Here is a 22,861-nt window from a genome sequence, read left to right on the forward strand (position 1 = left end):
CAGCTCTAGTAAGATACACTAAGGGAGCGGAGTATTTAGCTAGGAAGAAAGAAGACATTTCCCCCTGGAAGAAACCCCGAGTACTATGCCCCGTAATCTATTGTGATGAATTTGTCAAAGTTTATGAGGCCATATACTAGATAGGTGGGTGAGAATACATATAGGATGTCAAATGTTCCATGAGGTATTTTCGTAGTTTGAATCTTTCTTTCCTTGCAACAGGAACATCTGATCCTACCACCGGTCGACATAGTGAATAGGGAGAGTCTGCTAGGTCTTGGCAGATTGCACTTATAGCCTTACCTGGACTGAACAATTGCCACGAACTGACAGATTAACACTGTTAATCACCTCAGACTATACCCATCACTGACTGGATTCTTGAGGGGTCAATGACAAGCTATATCTAAGACCTTCTTACTCGATTATTGATCACGGTGTTACACCATCACCAAATTGTTTTCAACAATACAATACCACTAGTGAGCATGAATCTTCAACATTCGACGCTGGTCTTTGGACCACAGACAAATTCCTTTGATGCGGCCCATCTCTCCGCCGTTAGAAACTCTTTAGTTTTTAACAAACACCTCAGGCCATTCCATAAAGCCATTACTGGGCTTTCCGACTTCTTGCCAACACTACTGGCTCATGATCCTTCTTTGCAGAAACTACCTGCAGGAGAATACTGCACCTTCCTGATTCAATGGCTGGAAACCGGTTCATTAGCACCAGGGCCAATGAAGCGGGATTTACCGAACATGGTTTGCACGCCCCTCACAGTCATCATCCACGTTGTGCAGTTTTTCAACTATCTCGAGACCCACTATGGGCCTGTTCGCGCATACGATAAATTCCTTGCATCTGCAACTCCGATTGGGGCCCAGGGGTTCTGTATAGGGTTTCTGACCGCAGCCGCTGTGACTTGTGCTTCGGATGAGGACACTTTGGTCAAACTTTGCTCAAATGCCTTGCGACTTGCTCTTTGCATAGGCGCTTATGTTGATCTAGATCAGTCGGATGCAGGAGAGAATCTGACAACGGCTGTTATGGTCTCTTGGAGTGAGAGGAATAAACCCGTTTGCGATGTTTACGAGTTCTTGAAGGATTTTCCAGAAGTAAGTCGTCTTTCTAGTGCACAATCATGTGGCGAGTGTCGAAAAGCCACATCTGTGCCGTTAAATTCTTCCCGTGAATTCTTGGGGTCCCGAGGTCAAGGTTGTATGCTAATTTCTGGTGGCTGTGCTCAGGCTTATGTTTCTGTTATCTCTGATCAAACCAAAATCACGATAACACTTCCCCAGAAACTTCGTGATTCTATATCAAAAGCCTTACTGGATCAAGGGTATAGTGTGATACCATTGGTTATCTTCGGTCGTTTCCATGCATCTGTTCAGACGAATGTCTGTCAGAAACTCATTCAACTATGTGCATCAACGGGATGTTTACAGTTTCCCCAAGCAGAAAGTCTTCGGACCGTTTTGAGAACAGGTGAGGATGGACAAGAAATACATGAAGGATCACTTCATGAAATAGCGCTGGTTTCATTGCTTTCCAGGCAATCGAAATGGCATGCGACCATTTCAAACACAGTTGCTCAATTGGATGCAAGTCAGAAGAGACATGTACTTCAAGTAGGGTTTGTCGATTGCATTCCAAGCCGACTTGTTCGTGAATTTGATCTCAAAGTCGTAAAGCTTAGCAAGTTCCTGCCTAATCATGAACCCCAAGCCATTGCTCCTCCTCTACAGAAAGATATTTTGCAATCTCCTTCGCCGAAAGAACAAGTCTATCCCAAACACTCAATTGCAGTGGTAGGGTATTCATGCAAATTTCCTAGCGCGAATTCTCCAGAAGAATTCTGGCAGATCTTGACTGAAGGCAAGTCATTGCTTCGAACGATACCAGATGGCAGATTCCCTATCGACGGTCTGAGGAGGTCTTCGAAACAGCCATTCTATGGCAATTTTGTGGATGATATTGATGCATTTGATCACAGGTTTTTCCAAAAATCTCCTCGAGAAGCGGCGTCCATAGATCCACAACAAAGATTCTTACTTGAATGTTCTTATAATGCTCTGTCATCCAGTGGATATTTTGGCCGGCAATCAATGTCTAAAAGCAAAGGAGGCAATGAGCAAAACGATGTTGGATGTTTTTTCGGAGTTTGCGGCTCCGATTATAACGATAATATTGCTTCCCATCCACCAAATGCATTCTCATCTTTAGGCAGTCTACGAGCATTTCTCAGTGGAAAAGTCAGTCATTTCTTTGGTTTCACAGGGCCTTCAGTGATCTACGACACAGCTTGCTCTTCTTCAGCAGTTGCAATTGACGCCGCATGTAAATCTTTGCAAGCCGGAGACTGTTCAGCGGCTCTGGCAGGAGGTGTTTCCCTATACACTAGTCCATATTTCTACGAAAATCTGGGGGCCGCGTCATTTTTGAGTCCGACTGGCGCTACAAAGCCATTCGATGCGGGAGCCGATGGATATTGTAGAGGAGAGGGTGTGGGAATAGTTGTGTTGAAACGATTGGAGAATGCGATTGCAGATGGCGACCCTATATTAGGAGTCATTACTGGATCTGCTGTTAACCAGAGTATGAATTCAACGAGTATCACAGTGCCAAATTTGGAATCTCAGTCAGTGTTGTTCGAAAAGGTGGCGGCACTTGCAGGCTCGAGTCCATCGAAATTCACATATGTCGAAGCTCATGGGACAGGAACACCTGTCGGGTAGGTTTTTCCCTTTTTCATCAATTGATTTGGAAGTCTATATCGTCTGCAATATTGCCAGACTTGATGTTTCAGGAGCTGACTCGAAGCAGAGACCCAATAGAAATAAATGCAATCCGCAAAGTATTCGGCGGGGCACACCGATCGATGCCATTACACGTAGCATCGGTGAAAGGCAATATTGGTCATCTGGAAGGTGCCTCGGGTGTTGCATCATTGATTAAGGTCCTTTTAATGATGAAGCACAAATCGATACCAAAACAAGCGAACCATTTGTCTTTAAACCCCAAGATAAGAGCCTTGGAACCGGACAAAATGAAAATCCCGCTCCAGACAACACCATGGGAAGCTGATCTCTATATCGCCAGCATCAACAACTACGGTGCATCTGGGAGCAATGCATCTATAGTCGTGGTCGAGCCACCGTCTCAAGCGTGCAAGCCTCGGCTTCCCAACGAGCCGGAGAATTCGCCTACGACAGCTAAATACCCTATCAGGGTATCTGCAAATTCTCCGGGAAGTTTGGCGGCCTATTGCGATCGTCTGAGATTACAAGTTTCCCAACTCTGTCAGAACTCTGTTACTTTGCGTGATCTCTCTTATGGCCTAGCAGAAACTCAGAACTGGAATTTCTCCAACGTTTTCACGGCGTCAGTCTCAGATCTTAGCGAATTAGACAACGCACTGATAAAAAAAGCGGAAGGCTGCTTCATCGTTCCTCAGAAAGCTAAGCCGGTAATCTTGTGCTTCGGTGGACAAACAAGTGCTACAGCTTCCGTGGATCGGAATCTATACATTCAATCGACACTCTTCCGTCGTCATGTTGATCAATGCGATGAGGTTCTGCGGTCGTTAGGAAAGAAGTCCATATTCCCTAGCATCTTCGACTCTATTCCTGATCCCAGCACAGTCAATCTTCACTCTAAACTCTTCGTCCTGCAATATAGCGCTGCTAAAACATGGCTAGATTCCGGTATCCAAGTTAGTTCGCTGATAGGCCATAGTTTTGGACAATTGACAGCGTTGATGGTTGCAGGATCTCTTTCCCTGGAGGATGGATTGAAGCTTGTTGTTGGTCGTGCTGAATTGGTTGAGAAGTTGTGGGGCCATGATAATGGTTCTATGCTGGCTGTAGAAACACATCAAGATACCCTGGATAAGCTTATTGACTTGACGAGAAAGGAAGGGCCCGCATTTGAAGTCGAAGTTGCGTGTTACAACGGGCCAACAAGCTTCGTATTGGTCGGCACCCATCTCGCTATTGCGAAGGTCGAAGAAATCCTTAAGAATAACGCAGTGGAGTTTTTGTCACTCAAAGCAAGGAAATTGGATGTTACCCATGGTTACCACTCCTCAATGACAAATGTTCTTCTACCCAAGTATATGCAAATTTTGAAAGGTTTAAAATACAGCGAACCCAAGATTCACGTCGAAACATGCTCTGAAAATGAAGCATGGTTATCTCCTAGTCCCGAATCGATCGTTGAACATACGAGAACAGGAGTCTACTTTGGCAACGCAGTCAAACGAATCAATCAAAAATTTGGTCCCTGCACATGGTTAGATGTTGGTTCTGGGTCAGCCATCACGAAGATGGCTAGGAGAGCGCTCAAGTCGGGAACATCTACTGTTCAGTTGCACCAGTTCTTGGATATCAAACTAGACTACGAAAGAGTCTTGGACCATTTGACAAATACGACACTTGAACTTTGGAAAGCTGGTTGTAAAGTCCATTTTTGGCTTCATCATCGCTGGGAGAAAGATAGCTACAAAATAATTGATTTGCCTCCTTACCAATTTGAGAAAGCACGTCATTGGTTGGAATGGAAAGAACCTCAGACCGCCACGCCTCTACCGTCAACACCAAGAGACTTTTTCATTAAACGGCCAAATTCCATGCTATCATTTGTAAAATTCCATGACAAAGATAGGAGTCATGTTGAATTTCGGATTAGTGTACAGGAGCAAGGGTATCAGAAATACATCACCGGTCATGCAGTTCTTGGACAACCACTTTTCTCTGCCCCTCTCTACATGGAACTTGCATCCTTCGCGATTTTGATTCTTGAAAACTACAAGTTACATCAAGACACTCCTATACTTCCCCAAATACAAGACCTTGAGATTAAAGCCCCTTTGGGTAAAGCGCTTGATAAATCAGTGGCCTTAATTCTCAGAGCAGATGGCGAATCTTGGCGATTCGAGTTTTCAAGCCAGAGTCCGACAATCAAGAGAAATTCACCTCAACCAGTGATACATGCTACTGGCAAGATATTGCTGCAAGATAGTTTCCCAACAAGCACTTCACGAACGGAAAGATTGATACCACAAACTCGCCTCACGGCTATTGAATTGGATACCAAGGTGAAAAGCCTTCGAGGAACGCAAATATATGACAGGTTTTCTCGGGCAGTAACATATTCCGAAATGTACAAAGGTGTAAGGGACGTCTATGCAAGGGAGCACGAGATTGTTGGAAAAATTGGACTACCAAAAGAGAGTCAGCTCTCAGGCTTAGGACACAAGACCATGATTGAGCCAATCGCGTTGGACAACTTCATTCAAATAGCCGGTATCCACCTCAATTGTCTAATTCCCATCAACGAGAATGAAGTCAACGTCTGCGTGAAGATATCTGATCTTGAATTTCATAGAGAATTGGATATATCAGATAGTCAATCCGGATGGACGGTCTTTTCAACATATTCGACAGCTGGACCAAGAGAAGTAGAGAATGATATCTATGTCTTCGACTCAAAGAGTCATAAGCTGGTTTTGACGATATTTGGCGCTATGTTCATGCGAGTTAATATCAATTCTTTAACTAAGACACTATCCAAAGCGAATGCTCGCAGCACTATTGTCATTGATGAACCTCGGCTCACATTTGATAATTTTGAAGCAGAAAATTTGACAGTCTCAACAACTGTGGAAGATGAAGGCTACAGATCCGTCGATACTACGATGATTCACTCCGAGGATGAAGATAACGAAGAAATTTCTTCACTACCAGCAGGTCCCAATCCAATTTCCCGGCTAGAGAAATTATTGATCGAGCATTTAGATTTCCCCGAGGGTAGTGTAAGACCAGAAATGAATCTGGTAGATGAAGGACTAGATTCTTTGTTATCTATCGAGCTTGGCAATGATATCAGCAAAATCTTTGGTGTTAGAAAGCTCGCACTGGATGAATTTCAAACTTTTGGAGAGCTTTGTATTGCTGTATTCGGTAAAGATATAAAGCCTATTAAAGTGGATGTCAAAAAGAAGAATATTGACGCCAAGGTCCTCACTTCTAGTCTGAAAAAGATTCAGGAGCCTATTGTCATGAAGAAATCTACAGGCAAAACCTTGGTGCCGGACGATCCATCTTTCCTGAAAGGGTCGCAGTTGGTATTTGACAAAGTTCGCCGTGAGTTCGACACATTTGCCAAAGAGACAGGTTTCAATGGCTTCTGGGAGAATGTTTATCCTTCGCAGAAGAAGCTCGTCCTATCTTATGTTGTGGAGGCCTTTGTTAAGCTCGGGTGTCTCGTTCCGTCGCTAGTTCCCGGTAAAGCTCTCCCGACGATTAATTTCTTACCAAAACATCAGAAATTGGTGTCGCAGTTGTACAAAATATTGGAGGATGGCAATTTGATAAAGAGTGATGAAGGCAGATTCCTGCGAACCAATATTCTGGTCGACACCACTCCATCTTCTAAATTGTATCAGAATATTTTGGCAGAAGCGCCAGTCTTCCACCTCGAACACCGCGTTCTCCACGTCACTGGCTCCCATCTTGCAGAATGTCTTACAGGGAAAGCAGATCCCGTACAGCTCCTCTTTGGAAAAAGAGAAAACAAAACGCTCTTGGAAGAATGGTACGCCATCGCTCCAGCTCCAGCGGCCATTACAGCCCACCTCACGCACTTCCTTCACCAAGCTCTATCCGCCCATTCCGGAATCTTCAAAATTCTTGAAATCGGTGGAGGGACTGGAGGAACAACGAAACACTTGATAGATTCTCTCACTGCCAATAATATTCCCTTCGAATACACATTCTCTGACATCTCCCCCATGTTCGTCAATGCCGCCAAGAAAAGGTTTGCCAAATATCCAAATGTCACCGTTACAACTTTGGATATCGAAAAGCCAGTCTCTGAAAATATGCAGGAGAAGTTTCACATAGTGTTGTCAACAAATTGTATTCATGCCACCAAAGATATCTCCAATTCTACAGCACATATTCGCGGTATGCTCCTACCCAATGGCTTTTGCTCGCTGGTCGAATTCACACGTAACATATTCTGGTTCGATTTGGTATTTGGACTACTAGACGGCTGGTGGTTTTTCGAAGACGGACGAACCCATGTGTTAGCCGATGAATGGTTTTGGGAATCGAGTATGAAAACAGCTGGATTTGGACATGTTTCGTGGACACATAATTCTAGTGCTGAATCGCGGACTGTGAGGATCATTACAGGATTTCTTGAGGATCCCGAGAGTACGAGCTTTATTCCCAAGAGACTGAGGGAAAGTTTCGAGTATGAAACGCTGGAGTACAAGACGGTCGGGAAATGTCGACTATTTGCGGATGTTTATTATGATTCCAGTGCCGCGAGGAACAAAATTGAGAGACCTGTTGGTAAGTGCTACACAAGATGATGAACATGACGGTTGGAACGGCGTGCTGACAAGGATCAGCACTTATGATACATGGTGGAGGCCATACCTTATACAGTCGAAAAGATATAAACCCAAAGCACATTCGACTGCTCCAAGACAACGGATTTATCCCAGTCAGCATTGACTATCGGTTTATACCCGAGGTACCACTCCGCGAAGGAGCCATGTCCGATGTTTGTGATGCGCTGGCATGGGCCCGAAATATATTGCCGTTCATCATTCTAAAGAATTGCCCTCAACAAAAGGTAGACGGCAGTAGGGTAATTGTACTTGGATGGTCTACCGGCGGTACACTCGCCATGTCCAGCGCCTTTACATCTCTCGAACAAGGCACTCAACCACCCGAAGCAATTTTGGCGTTTTATTGTCCTACAGATTATGACGATGAATGTAAGTATCTCTTCAGTTTCCCGAGACGTATAACTCCTCTAATTTTTTGAACTAGGGTGGAAAACTTCCATTTTCCCAAAAATGTCCGTTTCCGATCCTTCCACAACTTATAATCTTCTCGAGGGCGTACAGAACACTCCGGTAACAAGTTATACGCCCAAAATCAGCACCGGTGCTTCGACTCAATTGTTTTCTCTACAAGATCCGCGCACGCGCTTCATTTTACACATGAACTGGCGCGCCCAAACATTACCAATCTTGATCAACGGTCTTCCATCACTTCCCACCTCTCAAACAACCACTTCTTCCTCTCTCTCTACCACCTCCTACGAAAACCTTACCATGCCCTCGCCCAGCCAAATCGCCCGTATATCACCTTACTCGCACATAATCTCTTCGCACTATAAGACTCCCACATTCCTGATCCATGGTACAGAAGATGATTTGATTCCTTGGCAGCAAAGTCAGAAAACATATGAGGCGCTCAAAGAAAGAGGAGTTGAGGCAAGCATTGAGATTTTGGAGGGATCGGGACATCTTTTTGATTTGACTAGAGATAAGGGTGGTGATGAGGGGGTAAGAGCGGTTGAGAGGGGAATGGAGTTTTTAAAGAGATTTGTGTAAGGCTTTTCAAAGGGATAAGGGGGCGTATTGAGGGGAATTCTCGGGACTGGAGCTGAATGGATTGAGATAGTTCGGTGGCGTGTTTGTTTGTTTGTTTTTGTAATTCATGGAGTATGATCACGAATCATGATAGCGACCGTAGGCGGTTTGATTTTGATGAACCGAGTTAGTTGCTGTTAATTTCCTAACTGCACATATCGAATACTATCTTGCATCCATTGCAGATGGCTCTCTACCTCTAATGATCAAATTATGTATACTTCAAAACTCCCAGATGCCACCCAGATGATTGCCAAACTTCTCTGACCAAGAAGACGAACATTGTAACATAATTCATACTGTGGAGTCGTGATGATATCATCAATGAGAAGATAATCGCATTGACATGGTAATTACAACACGACTTAATGTGTAACATTTTCGGATTCTTTGGCTAGAGATACTGCCTGGATGGTAATTGTTTACAACAGTTGTATCGTCGAATCACTCATTGAGGAGCAACTTGAAGCAGCATTTAGCTCTTTTATTATTATTGTAGATATTGACAACTTAATACTCACAGAGTAGATACTGCAAGGATGGAGATGCGATTGAAATGAATCAATGTACCAGTTAATACGTGGGTGACCAACAATCATGGGCGTGAAACTGTACTGGGCGATCTTATTGAATGCTCGGAGAGCACTTTGATTTGGATTTCGGACGTTCGGATAATTGGATTGTGGATATGCAACGAACGTTTTGGGGAAGTGATTTGAGAAGAGGACAATGAGTAGATGAAGTGAAGAACAGCAAAAGACTAATTACACCGGCATTTATTTCGGTAGGTATCCAATCCCCCTTCTCGTCTCGCGATACTCAAATTAGAACTGCTGGATGAAGTTTGCTGTGAAATACCGTATGGGATGAGAGGTAGGATGATAAGAGAGATCTTGGGTAGACAACCACCTAGAATGTAGCTTCGAAGTGGCAGAAGAAGAGAACAAGTCGCAATTCAATCAGGTCCAACTTCGCTTGTCTTGAGCTGAGGAACTAGTCGGCTCTAAAGACTGCTCCAAGAACTGATAGTTGAGCTACACGTGATATTCACGTGACTATGGCTATCTCAAATCGATCCTGTGAAAATCTGTACATCGTGGAGAAGATAGAGCTAATGAAAGTGCTGGAAAAAAAATTACCTGGTATGAAGAGAGAGAAGCTTCAGGTTATAAACAGATTCGTTTCGCGCATAGTACTCTCAAGCAAAGTTGGTATCGCATCCCCCCAACGAAAGAATTACATGGAATTGCAGCCTGTTGATAGGGATATTCCCCGAGATGAGGTAGGCGTCCCATCGCAATGTTATTGGGTGGAGTTCGTTACCTTGAGCGGACATTGATGCCATTGACAGAATGTTTGAGACACCTGCCAAACTCCAGAAACGTTCAATGATCCGCGAAATTGAGTTTGGTAATTCAATAGATAGATATCTTCGTATCCAGGTCGACAGGGACTTCTATTAATCATCAAGATTATATTATCAGGGAGAGATATGCCCATTCGAGTATATTGAACCTTGGTTAAATAGAATCGAAAGTAGTGTCTCACTTGCCCTATCTATTCCAGGAGGGTTTGTAGATAGCGATATCAGTATCAATATTACGCCCCTGAGCAGTCCCATAATGCGGGTGCTATCTGTACGGAGTACACGCCAGCCAGCCTGGTGTCCATGCTCTAGTACCTGGGGACACGCGCAGATACTCCAGATATGGTAGTGTAAGGCTGGCTCCGTTTACAAATAGGGAGAGTGAATGAAGAATTCCCTAGATATGGTTTAGATATCAGAGATCTATGTGATGAGTCTCAAATGTTTGAAAGTCCGAGGCTGCGAAGGTTCAATGCGAGGAATCCCCGAAGGACTCTATTTGTTACTATAATTGTTATGCAAGATGTAAAATGTCCTCTTTTCCTCCCCCTCTCGTTCTGATCCACTACCGGAATGCCTATTCTAGTAATACTCATCGTGATGAGAATCACTCCGCATGTAGGTATTCGCAATACTGGAGTAGAACCATACTGCCAACCTTACAATGGAGTGCTTCAGTGTAGAAAACGAATGTGATGTGGATTGATCTTGCAGTTTCCAAGACGCGGTAATACTCGCCAAAGAGAACAAGAACAAGAGGCTCAGAAACAAGAGATTAGACCAAGTTTCGAAACATATGAGGGAAAGCCACAAGGGACGAAATTTTCATGGGGACAAAAAAGCACGTTAGTCGCTTCTCGTACTGTACTCCGTAATTGCCTTATTACGGGTGGTGTGAACAAGGTTGACACTTGACAGAGGAAGAAAGATAGACGGACAAACTAAATCTAAGTAATCGGAAAATCAAGAGCAAAAGCTGCAGAACCAATGAAACACATGCTTTGACATATCAAAGATTCCACTGTGAACCCCACTACTATTCCATTGTAACATCACCTCCACACCACTGTAAATATAACTAAATCCTTATCCATGAGGTTATCCAATTATTCGTCCCAATGTCTGACTGATATAGCCAAAGTGTTAATTGAGTTTTCAGAAGATTCTATTAACTCTATAATCCATAGAGATGTTCATCATTCTATTCTATTTTACTATCCTAAGTCGGTTATCACCCTCTAGCAGTTTGCGGAAATTCACTCGTATCCCATGTTTGCCCCTTCATTTGACTTCACATCCCTTCATCCTAAGGCGAACGTTCAAACTGTCGACCTCTAGAAGCCAAGCAGAATGCTAGTTATTCTCCCAAACCTACCTGGTATAACTTATCCGTCGTTTATGATATACAAGGGGAGTCCCTCACGGCACCACCGAGATTTGTCCTTTTGCAGCCTATCTCTGTGCTCTCATTCTCAGATACCTGGTTTCTCATGCAAGATGATGCACTCGTCTCCATCCATTCCCACTCTAACTTCAAAAAATCGCCCGACCGACCACCGTCTCCATGTCGACTCGCGCTTACTTTCTCACTGACCTGCTAAAACCCCTAGCAATCACCGGTGCTTCGTAAGGAATCATGTCTTTCCAACTATACCGTAGCCCAGAAGTCAGATCAGTATTTTTGCACTGTTACGTAAATCGAAGTCGCTGAGTATTTTGCTAACATTCGCCGCCTGTTTTGGAACTAAAGATCTTTTGAGTTTTGCCAAGACCCATTAATTCTGCCATCCATGGGTCAGGTATTTGGAACACGGCAAACGCTCATATATTTTTATTGTTTCTAATCTTTATATATCTCGAGAGTTTCCCCTCCTATGGTTTTGACTTTCCTCCAGATTTCGGTATTCATTCATTATCTCAATTGGTCCGAATCTGGTTTGATAGACATTAAAATATTCAAACATAATTACGATAGACCACAAAAGTCACCATGGCGGACTACAAAAGCACTTCATCTGGTGGAGTGTTCGAACAGAATGCCAATCCAGGAGATCTACATAGAAGAAATGTCGTCGGTATGGAGGAAAGCCCTGATGCTGATGCGCAACTCGCTGCTCAATTCGGATACAAGCCTGTATTCAAGAGAGAATTCGGATACCTCTCGACTTTCTCCTTCGCCGTCTCTATCAGTGGATTGTTTGCTACTACCATGACCACTTTCTCCTACCCAATCATGTCTGGTGGATCTGCCGCAGCTGTATGGTGTTGGGCAACTTCTGGTGCTGGTTGCATGTGTATTGCCGTAAGTTCAATGACAACCACATTTCTTGATTAACATCTTGCTCATTTGATATTAGCTTTCTGTCGCTGAGCTGGTCTCTGCATATCCTACCTCCGGCGGTCTATACTTTGCGATTTCACGACTCACACCAACAGACTGGGTACCATCTATCAGTTGGGTTACTGGTTGGTTGAATCTTCTAGGACAGGTTGCTGGTGTTGCCTCCTCCCAATATGGTGCATCTCAAATGTTGTTAGCAGCCGTCTCCATTGGAAAAGACTTCGACTATACGATTAGCGCCAATACAACGGTCGGTGTAATGGCCGGTTTGATGGTTCTCACTGGATTGGTCAATTCACTATCTACCTATTGGATGGAAAAGATGACAAAGAGCTACGTTATCTTCCATGTCCTCGTTTTGGTATCGTGCTGTATCGCTCTTTTGGTCAAAACACCGAACAAACATGATGCCACCTATGTTTTTACCAATGTTGAATCAACCTCCGGTTGGACCCCTGTCGGATGGAGTTTTCTCTTTGGGTTTCTCTCCGTTTCCTGGACCATGACCGATTACGATGCTACCGCTCATATCACTGAAGAGTAAGTAATTCGACCCTTTCTTGGATCATTTGGGCTAATCAATCTATTAGAATTTCCGAACCAGAGAAGAAAGCTCCTTGGGCTATCTCTATGGCTATGCTTTTCACCTATGTTGCTGGATTCCTTTTCAACATTGTACTTTGTTTCTGCATGGGTGACCCAGCCGAAATCCTTGGCACCAGTATTGGTCAGCCAGTTGCTCAACTCTTCTACAACAGTCTAGGAAAGGCAGGTGGTATCTTCTACACCGTTTGCGGATTCATCATTCTTGAATTTGTTTGCTTTACAGCTATGGTACGCTATGAATCCTCCCTACCTTTGGCAAAAATGGGCTGACAATAAATCTAGCAATCATTGGCCCGAACCGTTTTTGCTTTCTCCCGTGATAAGCTTGTACCATTTTCCAAGGTTTGGACAAAAATCTTACCCATTACTGGAACGCCCATTGCGGCTGTCTGGATTTCTGTCGCCCTCTGCATTGCTATCAACCTTATTGGTCTTGGATCCTACACTGCTATTTCTGGAGTCTTCAACGTTTGCGCCATTGCTTTAGATTGGAGTTATTGTATTCCAATCGCCTGCAAACTTATATTTGGCAAATTCGAGCCAGGTCCATGGCATATGGGTAAATTTAGTACTGCCGTAAATGCCTGGGCCTGTATCTGGACTCTGTTTGTCAGTATCATCTTCATTCTCCCGACTGAACGACCAGTGACTGCCCTCAACATGAACTACGCTATCGCCTTCCTGGGATTGATCCTAGGCTTCTCTACCATCTACTGGTATGTTTCTGGCAAAAAGTTCTACACCGGTCCTGTCATCGAGGCCGCCGACGAAGACTCCCTACGAAATTCGTTGGACCGCGACTCGAGACAGGAGAAGGTGGAGAACCAGAAGTCATAAACCTGAGGTTTGGGTTATGATTATATTTCTAGAGATCATGATTGATGACTTGATGCGATTCCGATGCGACGTGTCTGCCATTGCGACTTTTTCGATCAAGGGGAAAGGGATTACAAAAAAGCCATTGCGACTTGTCATGTTGATGTGCGGTACAGGAGGACTTTTTATTACTAAGATACCATTTCATTTCCCATTGCGACACATACCTATTGCGCCTTCTAAAAGCTACTGCGCCTTTAAAAGAACTAAAATACAAATACAAGAAAAAAACATATGCAGAAACAACCCCAAGCGCACCGAGGCTCCGTTTTTGGCGGGAAAGATAGATTTTGATCGATCTGATCTGACAGATATTGACTTTGATGTGAATGAGGTCACGTGAAGATAAACATTAGCCGAGGTCTGATTTTTGCCCCTTCATCGATGAGAGCGAAGCAAATTGTCCATATTTTCTCAATAGCGGCTATTACTATGAACTTACCCGCATAATTGCTTTGCGATTATCTATTGTGTGTCAACTATACCCCAACAGCAATTGAAATAACGTTCCGCTCGAAGCCAACGGTCCTTGGTGAGAAGAGTTCAAATAAACAATAATTTTTCCAAAGCAAGAACATTGTTCCGAAAATAAACTGGGGATTTTAGGGTCAATTGATTAATGAACTCCGCTCGTAAACCCGCTTTTGTCGGAATTGAGAGAGGGAGATTGGGTCAAGGTGTGTGTTTGACTGTGATGTTATGAGTCTGTTTCTGATTGGGATGTGAGGTTCGATTCACATGTGTCTGCTGGGAATTACATAGGTAAGGTGTAGTGGGATGGAATAGTGGATGGTAAGTGGAGCAATAGGTACGACTTATATGCATTGAGTTTTGGGGAAGAGAATGGATTTTGTGCAGGTAATGTATAGGCGATGAATGACGGGGATCTAGGGACGATACTGTAGGTGAAGATGAGGGCAAATTGCTACTTAGGTTGATAACGGATGTGGTTACTGGGAATTGCAATGAGCAGTCTGGCTAACTGGGGAAAGAGAAATTTGGGAGGGAAGGAACAAGAAGTAAGAGAAGAAAGGGGGGTGAGAGATGACTTAGTTTAGATGATTGATGGGGGTGACAGGAACATGATGGCTACAGTGAATACACCTTTTCTGCATCAAAGATCGTCTGCGCGTTCAAGGATCTATGTGAGACTGTGAATTCTGGTTTAGAACAGGCCATGTGTTGAAGTTTCAAGGAAATCAAAATCCCTCGGTTTGAGTCTTTGAGAAGCCTCGTGCCAATGTTTAGCAAAATCTTGTACCGGTAGCAGGTGTCTCGATCTTCTGAAGCTGTAAAGCAAATCTACAATTGCCATACGCTACACTAGGGGATACGCCGCTCACCGGCAGACATATTTTAGAATTACTTTTTTCGACAGTTGAAACCCCACTATTAAAATTTGCAGAGGCTCTAAGCAAAAAAGCGTTAGGGCGAAAATATTAGCCCACTTGATGGTTTATGCAAACCGTGATACATATCAAAATATTTGGTCAACGCACAGTATCGGATATTAAAGGCATAGGATTATCGTGTGCCTCATTCCCTTGTTAATCCAACGGGTTTGTGGTATGCACTTGGAACTGCATTGCTCCTAGCATATGAAAGACATGAAGTGAGATTGATCGGAAGCGGTGGTCAGAAAATGTTTAGATGGACCCTGACTTAGCATACGGCTTCGTTTGCTGATGTTGTCACTTGTCTGAAAGATCGTAGAAGTTTGTATCATAATAACTGGTAATTTTCTGTTCTTAGAAATGATACTCGAGCAAAAGTATAGATACGTTGTAGTTTGCTCGTGTTTGGTGACTTTAAACCATAAAATACAAGGAAATCGGCCAGTTTTGCATGTCAAAAAAAGTTAACTCGTTGACTTTTCAGGAAGTTCGCCAACGTGCTAACTCAGTTTAGTTAAGTCTCCTCGGTAAGCGGCTGCAAAAATTTTCATTTTCAGCAAAGTGATGCGCATACTCGATTTTGAAATTTATACATCTGCTCACAGGCCAAGTAATGGCCCTCTTTAAAATCAGATTATCAATATAATTGGATTTCTCGGGGTCAATCGGTCTGAGTCGTTTGACAGAGTAGTATTATGTTGAGGTTAAAAGGCTACCAGTCAGAAGGGCAGGACTTATCTTCCTGGATGGATTATTCAATCTTGATGGAGATATTGGGGCCAGATGCTAGGACATGACGCTAGCTCGCACAAATTTCTTTGACAGACTAGAATCTGCTATATTGATGACTCTTCCCTTCTTATGTCAACCGTTTTCTTTTCTTGATTTCATGCATGCACTCTTTCTTGTTAATATTTTTGAAAATTATTGTACATCCGTGTGAGAATTGACCTCTATCATTTAGGATCTTGAGAGCTGGTGATTGGAAGTGCATTGTGGTGAATACTTGCGGAATAGGAAAGGAGTGAAGAGTTTCACGGAATCGTCTGTTACTGTAGCCTTTCGACGTAGTTTGAAATCGTCGAGGTTTTCAGTTTCAGTCTTTTACTGTTGAGTCTTTGCACTGCGACCCAGGCCCGGTTTCGAGACGGTACATACAGCAGTAGCTGCAGGAAGGGATCTCGGTGAGAGAAGGACAACGCAGCTTGGAAGTTGGAGGAAGATATTACGTTTGGAAACCTCGAAAAAGTTGCGCACGCGCATTTTCTGTCGACATGGCTCCACATATGGAGATGGACTCAATTCAGGCCATAAATAAGGCCGCGGGAGATGACAAAAAAGATTCGGTCTCGGGTCATTCGTCGCAGGATCCGGAGAAGGCTATTCAGGTGGGCAGTGGGCCAGAGCTGCAGAGGAAGTTGAAGAGCAGACATTTACAGATGATCGCTATTGGTTCGTTACCTCTATGGACTGTCACACTTTTTCATCTCCACTCATGACAACATGGTTGATGGAGGTTGCTGGAATAGAATGAAGATACTAATAATGTATACTAGGTGGAACAATCGGCACAGGTCTCTTCATAGGATCCGGATCCGCCATTGCTGAATCTGGTCCAGCAGGTGCTCTCATCGCATATGCATTCGTCGGTACCCTCATATACAGCGTCATGATGTCCTTGGGAGAAATGGCAACCTTCATTCCTATTCCCGGAGCATTCACTCTCTACGCAGCACGATTCATCGATCCTTCGCTTGGATTTGCCATGGGATGGATCTATTGGTTCTCCTGGGCTACCACCTACGCTCTTGAACTCACAGCCACAGGTCTCATTATCCAATACTGGGCGCCTCAACTCAACATCGGCATCTTTATCTCTGTCTTCCTCGTCGTCATCTCCGGCGTCAATTTCCTCCCTGTTAGCTTTTTCGGCGAAATCGAATTTTGGTTTTCACTCATCAAGGTCATCACCGTACTAGGTTTCCTCATTTTCGGTATCTGTATCGATGCCGGAGCAGGTCAACAAGGCTATCTTGGATTCCATAACTGGGACAATCCAGGTGCTTTTGCACCCTATCTCATTGATCCCGAGAACCCCGTTTCCAAATTCGTCGGATTCTGGGCGGTACTTATCCAAGCCGGATTTTCTTATCAAGGAACCGAACTAGTCGGAATTGCCGCTGGAGAAACCGAGAATCCCAGGAAGAACGTCCCGGCCGCGATTCGCAAGACCTTTTTCCGAATCCTCTTTTTCTTCGTCGGAACAATTTTCTTCATCGGTCTCTTGATTCCATACGATAACCCAGATTTATTGTCCGGGAGCTCAGATGCATCCGCTAGTCCTTTCGTTATTGCTGCCAAACTCGCTGGTGTCAAGACACTTCCCGGACTCATCAACGCCGTGCTTCTCTTCGTCGTTCTCAGTGCCGCGAACTCTAACGTCTATTCCGGTTCTCGTATCCTGGTTGGTCTCGCGGAGGGAAATTGCGCGCCTAAATGTTTCTTGAAGACAACTAGAGGTGGAGTTCCCTACTACGCCGTCGCATTTACCTCTATTTTCGGTCTCCTGGCCTTCCTGAATGAGAGTTCTGGAGGCAGTGACGCATTTGTTTGGATCCAAAATATTTCTGCCGTCGCAGGATTTATCAGTTGGGCTTGTATTTCCGGATGTCACATTGCTTTTATGAAGGCACTCGCAGCCCGGGGTATCAGTCGCGATCGTTTGCCTTATAAATCGATGTGGCAACCGTGGTTCGCGTGGTATGGATTGGTATTTACGGTTTTGATCATTATCACCCAAGGATTCACAGCTTTCATTCCAGGATTCCAGGTCAAAGAGTTCTTTGTAGCTTATATCAGTTTGATATTATTCATAGTTGCTTATTTTGGACATAAGATTATCTGTAAGACCAGAATTGTGGGAAGTTTGGAGGCGGATTTGGATACTGGTTGTCTGGGACTTGATGATGAAGGGGCCATTGATTGGGAGGCGGAGGAGCATACGACTTTCAAGGAGAAGGTTGTCAATTTCTTTTGTTAGGAGGCGCAGATGGACTGGTCAGAACTGGGATCGGATGGAGGTAGAAGGAGGTATTTGAATTCCTCCTTCTGGAATTCCTCTAATGATTTGACGGTTGTGAGCATAGTATCTGGAGCCTCTCTAACAATGGTTACGAAGCAACTTTGTTTTTGAAATGATGGTATGGGAATTATATTGATGAGGGCGTTTTGAAGCATGAGTATGACTTCTGAAGAAGAGACGAAACTTTAATATATGGAGATAATTTAGATGATTAGGTAGAAAGAATGAATTCCTTACTCTAAATTGGTACATCTTCATTGAACTGGGGAGGTGAAAGAAGATGTGAGGTAGAAATGAGACACAAAGACTTTGAGAAGTGAAAGATAAGCTAAATCAGGATATATTGTTCAGGAAAGAGTCAAGAATAGATATGATCTTACTTCCTGGTGGAATGGGATGGCATGATATTCTTCCTGAATTGGGGGCCCAATTAAATGCCAGCTGCGAGCTTCCTATGTGTACAGATAATTCTGTCTAGGATTTCAAATCTAGAACGTTTAGGTCATGAAAACCGCATACAGATACTCTTCCACTCTACTTCGGATCACTACTTGTGCAATATGAACAATGCATTACCTCCTCAATTGAGCTAGGGATAGTGGAAGCCCTCGCTTACACATTATACGTAACTGAAACTTGAATATAAAGAAGTCACCCCCATGGAAGTCACCCCCATGCCTTGAAATATCTCTCGTCTAAATTCACAATCTTTCTATACAAATCCATGCAGCCAATCATATCTCACCGACAAAAGTTTTGTTGCATATCTGAAAAAAGAAAGAAATTGAAAGTGAGATTTACTTCTCATCACATCTAGAAACTTTGAGGCAACCTCGCCTAGCGAGGTTACCTGCCTCACCTTAGTTTGGACATGAGGATCCTCACTCGCAGGAGTCTCTTCTAACGATCTAAGTCGATGACTTGCTAATTTCATCAATTCGATTACCGTCTGATTTGGCTAACACCGCAGAAAGTTTCCTTCCTAAATCTTCGGAGAGGAAGGTTGAAAAGTTGAAGGGGGATGATCACTTCGCTAGGCAAGGTCGTCATCAAAGTCATCTGCACTACATTCAAACTTTACTCTCAATATTCAATGATATTCAAGCTCAGAAAGTTTCTTTTTGAGATGTCTCAGAATGACAGGTCGATGAAAGCTCTTTTCCTCGAGCTCCCAGACTTGGATGATGAGTTGGGTTTCGAACTATAAAATGTTCCAGAGTTGGACAGATAGCGAAGTTGCCACCACGTTCTAAACCCATTTGCGGTGTATCACTCTTGTGAATCCACAGAACTTTATCTCGAGCATTCAGGAAATAGACTTTACGTTGAGGGACGAAGCTTTATGAGGTCTCGATTGAGTTTGTTAAGTTTAAGACTTGTCAAAAGTCAAAATGTCTTGGCCATGAGTAGTATGACATCTTATTGACTAATGATTCACGTGATATATAACTAATCGATTTCAGTCTTCGAACTTTGTTGCATGTCTATAAATTGAATTGATCAATGTGTTCGAAGTTTGCGGAGTAGGTACGGGATCCCGCGATTGTGGCGCTAAGGAATCCTGTGTCATTGATATGTGGAAAAAAAGTTTTTTTAGTATCATAGAATAGAGTTTGTTTAGAAAATACTATATAATCCCATCAGAAGTGATTAGATAGATACATTATTGTAATAACGTTACCTTATCTAAATTCTTTAATAAAGAAAGGGAGACATAGTAACGACTAAGCGACAGAATTCCGTAGGGGATTTGACATCCTGACAATTGGACACATACTCCACATGTATCTTCCTATGTAATTCAATGGGATCTGGCTTTTACATATTACAGTAAAAACTTACGATTGATCCAACCTTATCTTTCTACAGTAAAATTTCCTTGCATATCTGGAAATAGCATTGTTCTCGGTAATGGTTTCAAAGTCTTTTTCTCTGAACAGCTAAATTATAGTCAATAAAGAGAACAGTGAACATCAAAGCTCTAGGTTTTCCTGATATTGGTGGGGAAAGAGTTGTGAGACCTGTAGCTATGGGCGTGAATAGCCTACGGAGGTTTCCGGATAAGATCAACGTTCGCGCGACGCAGCGGGGAACATCTTATCTTTTAGAGAATTCTACCTCTAAACTCGTGCCACGAGTAGCAAGTATCTACGAGAGTGCTTTGAAGTCTCTAGTTGCTCTTGACATCTCTGCAGTATACTAATACATACAAGCATGGTAATTTGCCCAAGTTTATACTAAGTGCCGCTTCACAGATTACACTTACCAGTATTAGCTTGCTATTTGGGTCTGTCAACCTCAGATTAAGCACTCCTAGATTCGATTCAACGACCAAGCACGTATCACTCCCTTCACTCCCTTTCTGCGCTTCCACGATGATGGTATACACCAAACCAGAATGTGGAAATCGATAAGCAGCGCGTACGAGTAATCAACCATTCTACTATTTGCACAACTCCCCCCTATCGATATTATCTTGGGAGTTACGGCCACCGGACCCTATTCCACACATACATATCTTCAACACATAGAAGCCAAGGAGACATTTGGAAAAGAAGTGATGTGCGACCAACGGACATGAACTCGACTCTGTCCTCTGTGCAATACCAGCCAAAAAATATTTGGATGTCCGACTGCCATAAAAATGGAGAAGGGCGACACGACTGTGGATGTGGCACATGTGGTTTATAAAGACCCTGAAATGCAGGAATTGAATGAATTCTCGAGCTGTGGATACAATGGTAAGCTTACTATTACGAGAAGCTGCAATTGTATAGCAGTACTAGTTCACCAATTCTAGCATCTCCGACGACAATAAGATAATCGCTATTTACTCATACGGATTCGAATATACTCTATCCCTCGATCACCGCGGCACTAGCACGAGATGTCTTGCTTATACGGGAATACGATGCGAGCTTCACATTGAAAACGGAACGTCCATCGATAGTTTAATATGCAATGCCCATCGAATTGGTTCTGCCGCTTGTTACCCGTACAATCATATTACATTGCATTCGATATATGCGGAGGTTTGCATGGGAGATTGGGTTAGTAAGAGTGCATGATGCGGTGGAAACTTCTTCGGTGAGTAGTTTGGGGATGTCGGACGGACGTTGCATATGGTGCCATGTGCGATGTGCGACTTTGGATGTCGTGAGACGAAAATGATCTGCGGCGTGGGGAAATTCTTGGTTGTATATCGGGTTCCGGGTCGGAGAATGAATATGGGGAAGACTCGGACTACAGTCTTGATTTGGAATAAAGAGACATTGAATGATGGCCCGAAGAAGGGAGAAGAGGTAGGTTTTGTTTGCGGCAGGCGTGCCAAGGGCAGAGTGTAAGTTATGACCAGGAATATCGGGTCTTTTTTTCTTCTTCGTTTCGGGGCATGGGCATTGCCACATGGTAATTGCTCTTTCATGTACGTCTTGTGCGGTCTTCTGCGAGAACCGTATCTAGAGCAACATTTCTCACGGAGAGGTTTGTGATCGGGACAGGCCATCAGCCAGGAGAAGGCAGTTGGGGTATGGCAATTATCACTACCTCTCACAAGTTGCAAAGTTTAAGCCCACGTTAAAATGCAATCAAAATTTTAACAATCGTCCTCTCTATCCACATTGTCGCTGGATTGCGTAGTCGCAAACATATCCTCGCTGATACGCCTCTATGATGTCCTATTTCCAAGATCCGAACAAGCCCAAAATAAATGCGTTATGCCCGGCGCTGAAACTCCTCTATGGTGCTGCATCTCAAAATCCAAGTCGGGCTCGCCAATAACTTTCTTATTTCCCATCCAGTAAAGAAAGCCCTAATAACGAAATTCTTTCGATCCAAGCAAAGAATGCATACATTCATTATCACAGCCTCCCCCATTGAACCCAATTTGACGCCTCAATGGTATTTCCCACATGTAGCCGCCTTTTCCGTCCTATATCTCGTCCTATGTGCCTCACAACCACAAGTACTGCGCGCAAACATCCGATACGCATAGCCAGCAACCAAAACACATACAAAAAGAATCAGGAGCAAAGGAGGCTCTGATATTTTTGAGCTGATAGGTTGCATTGGTGCACCAGATGGAACAGCAGGAATCGCTAAATATTCTTTCTGTGGCCGAGCAGGAGCATAGGGGACATAGGGGTGTGTTTCGTGGAGAGTCGCTTCGAAAAATGGGGTTTCGTGGTAGGACATCTCGTTTGAAAATAGCGGGAACGTAGACTTTTTCGGAGGGGGAAGAGGAGGCATGCTGAAGGTTTGTTCGTTATCGGATGTTTGCTGGTAGTAAGTAATATGGTGAGTAAGATGAGGGAAGGGGTATTTGGTGGTTTGGGGGGGGTTTATTGATGGTTTTGTTTTATGGAATGCTTTCGTTTGGATCAAAAATGTTTCGAAGATTCATCTTCTTGTTTCTTCCTGATGCTTCGTTCTTGCTGTTTGCTGTTGAGGGGGTTTCCAAAGTATGAGCAGGTTATTCTTGTGTGGTATGCCATGGTGTGCAATTAGGTTTACTTAACTGCACCCGCCGCTATTTTCGTTGCGAGTCGGGCTTGAATATCAGTCTTTTGTAGTGACAGATAGCCATTTCATGACTCCGATATGAATTTTGAGAAACTTGGAAGTGCTGTTTGAAGTCTGTAAAGAATTATTAAATCGGGTAGGATAGGTGGTTGGGGGTGGTTATGGGAACTTCTGAGCTCTTTTGGCACGAGATCGAGCAGCGGGAGCGCAATAGAAG

At 43.7% G+C, this 22,861-nt stretch overlaps 5 protein-coding genes across 5 annotated transcripts; 3 read left to right on the plus strand and 2 right to left on the minus strand.

Annotated features, from left to right (window-relative positions):
* Window positions 1–488: 488 nt before the first annotated feature.
* Window positions 489–8,419, plus strand: EAF01_001174 (uncharacterized protein; the record flags this gene model as incomplete). Its single annotated transcript, XM_038909424.1, has 4 exons — window positions 489–2,737; window positions 2,830–7,364; window positions 7,424–7,795; window positions 7,851–8,419. 4 exons carry the CDS (start codon window positions 489–491, stop codon window positions 8,417–8,419), a joined length of 7,725 nt encoding a protein of 2,574 aa, XP_038774236.1.
* A 3,395-nt stretch (window positions 8,420–11,814) lies between these two features.
* EAF01_001175 (uncharacterized protein) lies at window positions 11,815–13,608 on the plus strand (the record flags this gene model as incomplete). Its single annotated transcript, XM_038909425.1, has 4 exons — window positions 11,815–12,126; window positions 12,182–12,705; window positions 12,756–12,999; window positions 13,054–13,608. The coding sequence occupies 4 exons, from the start codon at window positions 11,815–11,817 to the stop codon at window positions 13,606–13,608; spliced, it is 1,635 nt and encodes a 544-aa protein (XP_038774237.1).
* A 2,707-nt stretch (window positions 13,609–16,315) lies between these two features.
* Window positions 16,316–18,081, plus strand: EAF01_001176 (uncharacterized protein; the record flags this gene model as incomplete). The annotated part of the gene is made up of 2 exons (XM_038909426.1): window positions 16,316–16,493; window positions 16,598–18,081. The coding sequence occupies 2 exons, from the start codon at window positions 16,316–16,318 to the stop codon at window positions 18,079–18,081; spliced, it is 1,662 nt and encodes a 553-aa protein (XP_038774238.1).
* A 2,993-nt stretch (window positions 18,082–21,074) lies between these two features.
* On the minus strand, window positions 21,075–21,530 carry EAF01_001177 (uncharacterized protein; the record flags this gene model as incomplete). The annotated part of the gene is made up of 1 exon (XM_038909427.1): window positions 21,075–21,530. One exon carries the CDS (start codon window positions 21,528–21,530, stop codon window positions 21,075–21,077), a length of 456 nt encoding a protein of 151 aa, XP_038774239.1.
* Window positions 21,531–22,017: 487 nt separating this feature from the next.
* Window positions 22,018–22,371, minus strand: EAF01_001178 (uncharacterized protein; the record flags this gene model as incomplete). The annotated part of the gene is made up of 1 exon (XM_038909428.1): window positions 22,018–22,371. One exon carries the CDS (start codon window positions 22,369–22,371, stop codon window positions 22,018–22,020), a length of 354 nt encoding a protein of 117 aa, XP_038774240.1.
* Between the last annotated feature and the right edge of the window lie 490 nt (window positions 22,372–22,861).

The sequence above is a fragment of the Botrytis porri genome (genome assembly GCF_014898465.1).
Source record: "Botrytis porri strain MUCL 3234 chromosome Unknown BPOR_002, whole genome shotgun sequence".
Lineage (NCBI taxonomy): Eukaryota > Fungi > Ascomycota > Leotiomycetes > Helotiales > Sclerotiniaceae > Botrytis > Botrytis porri.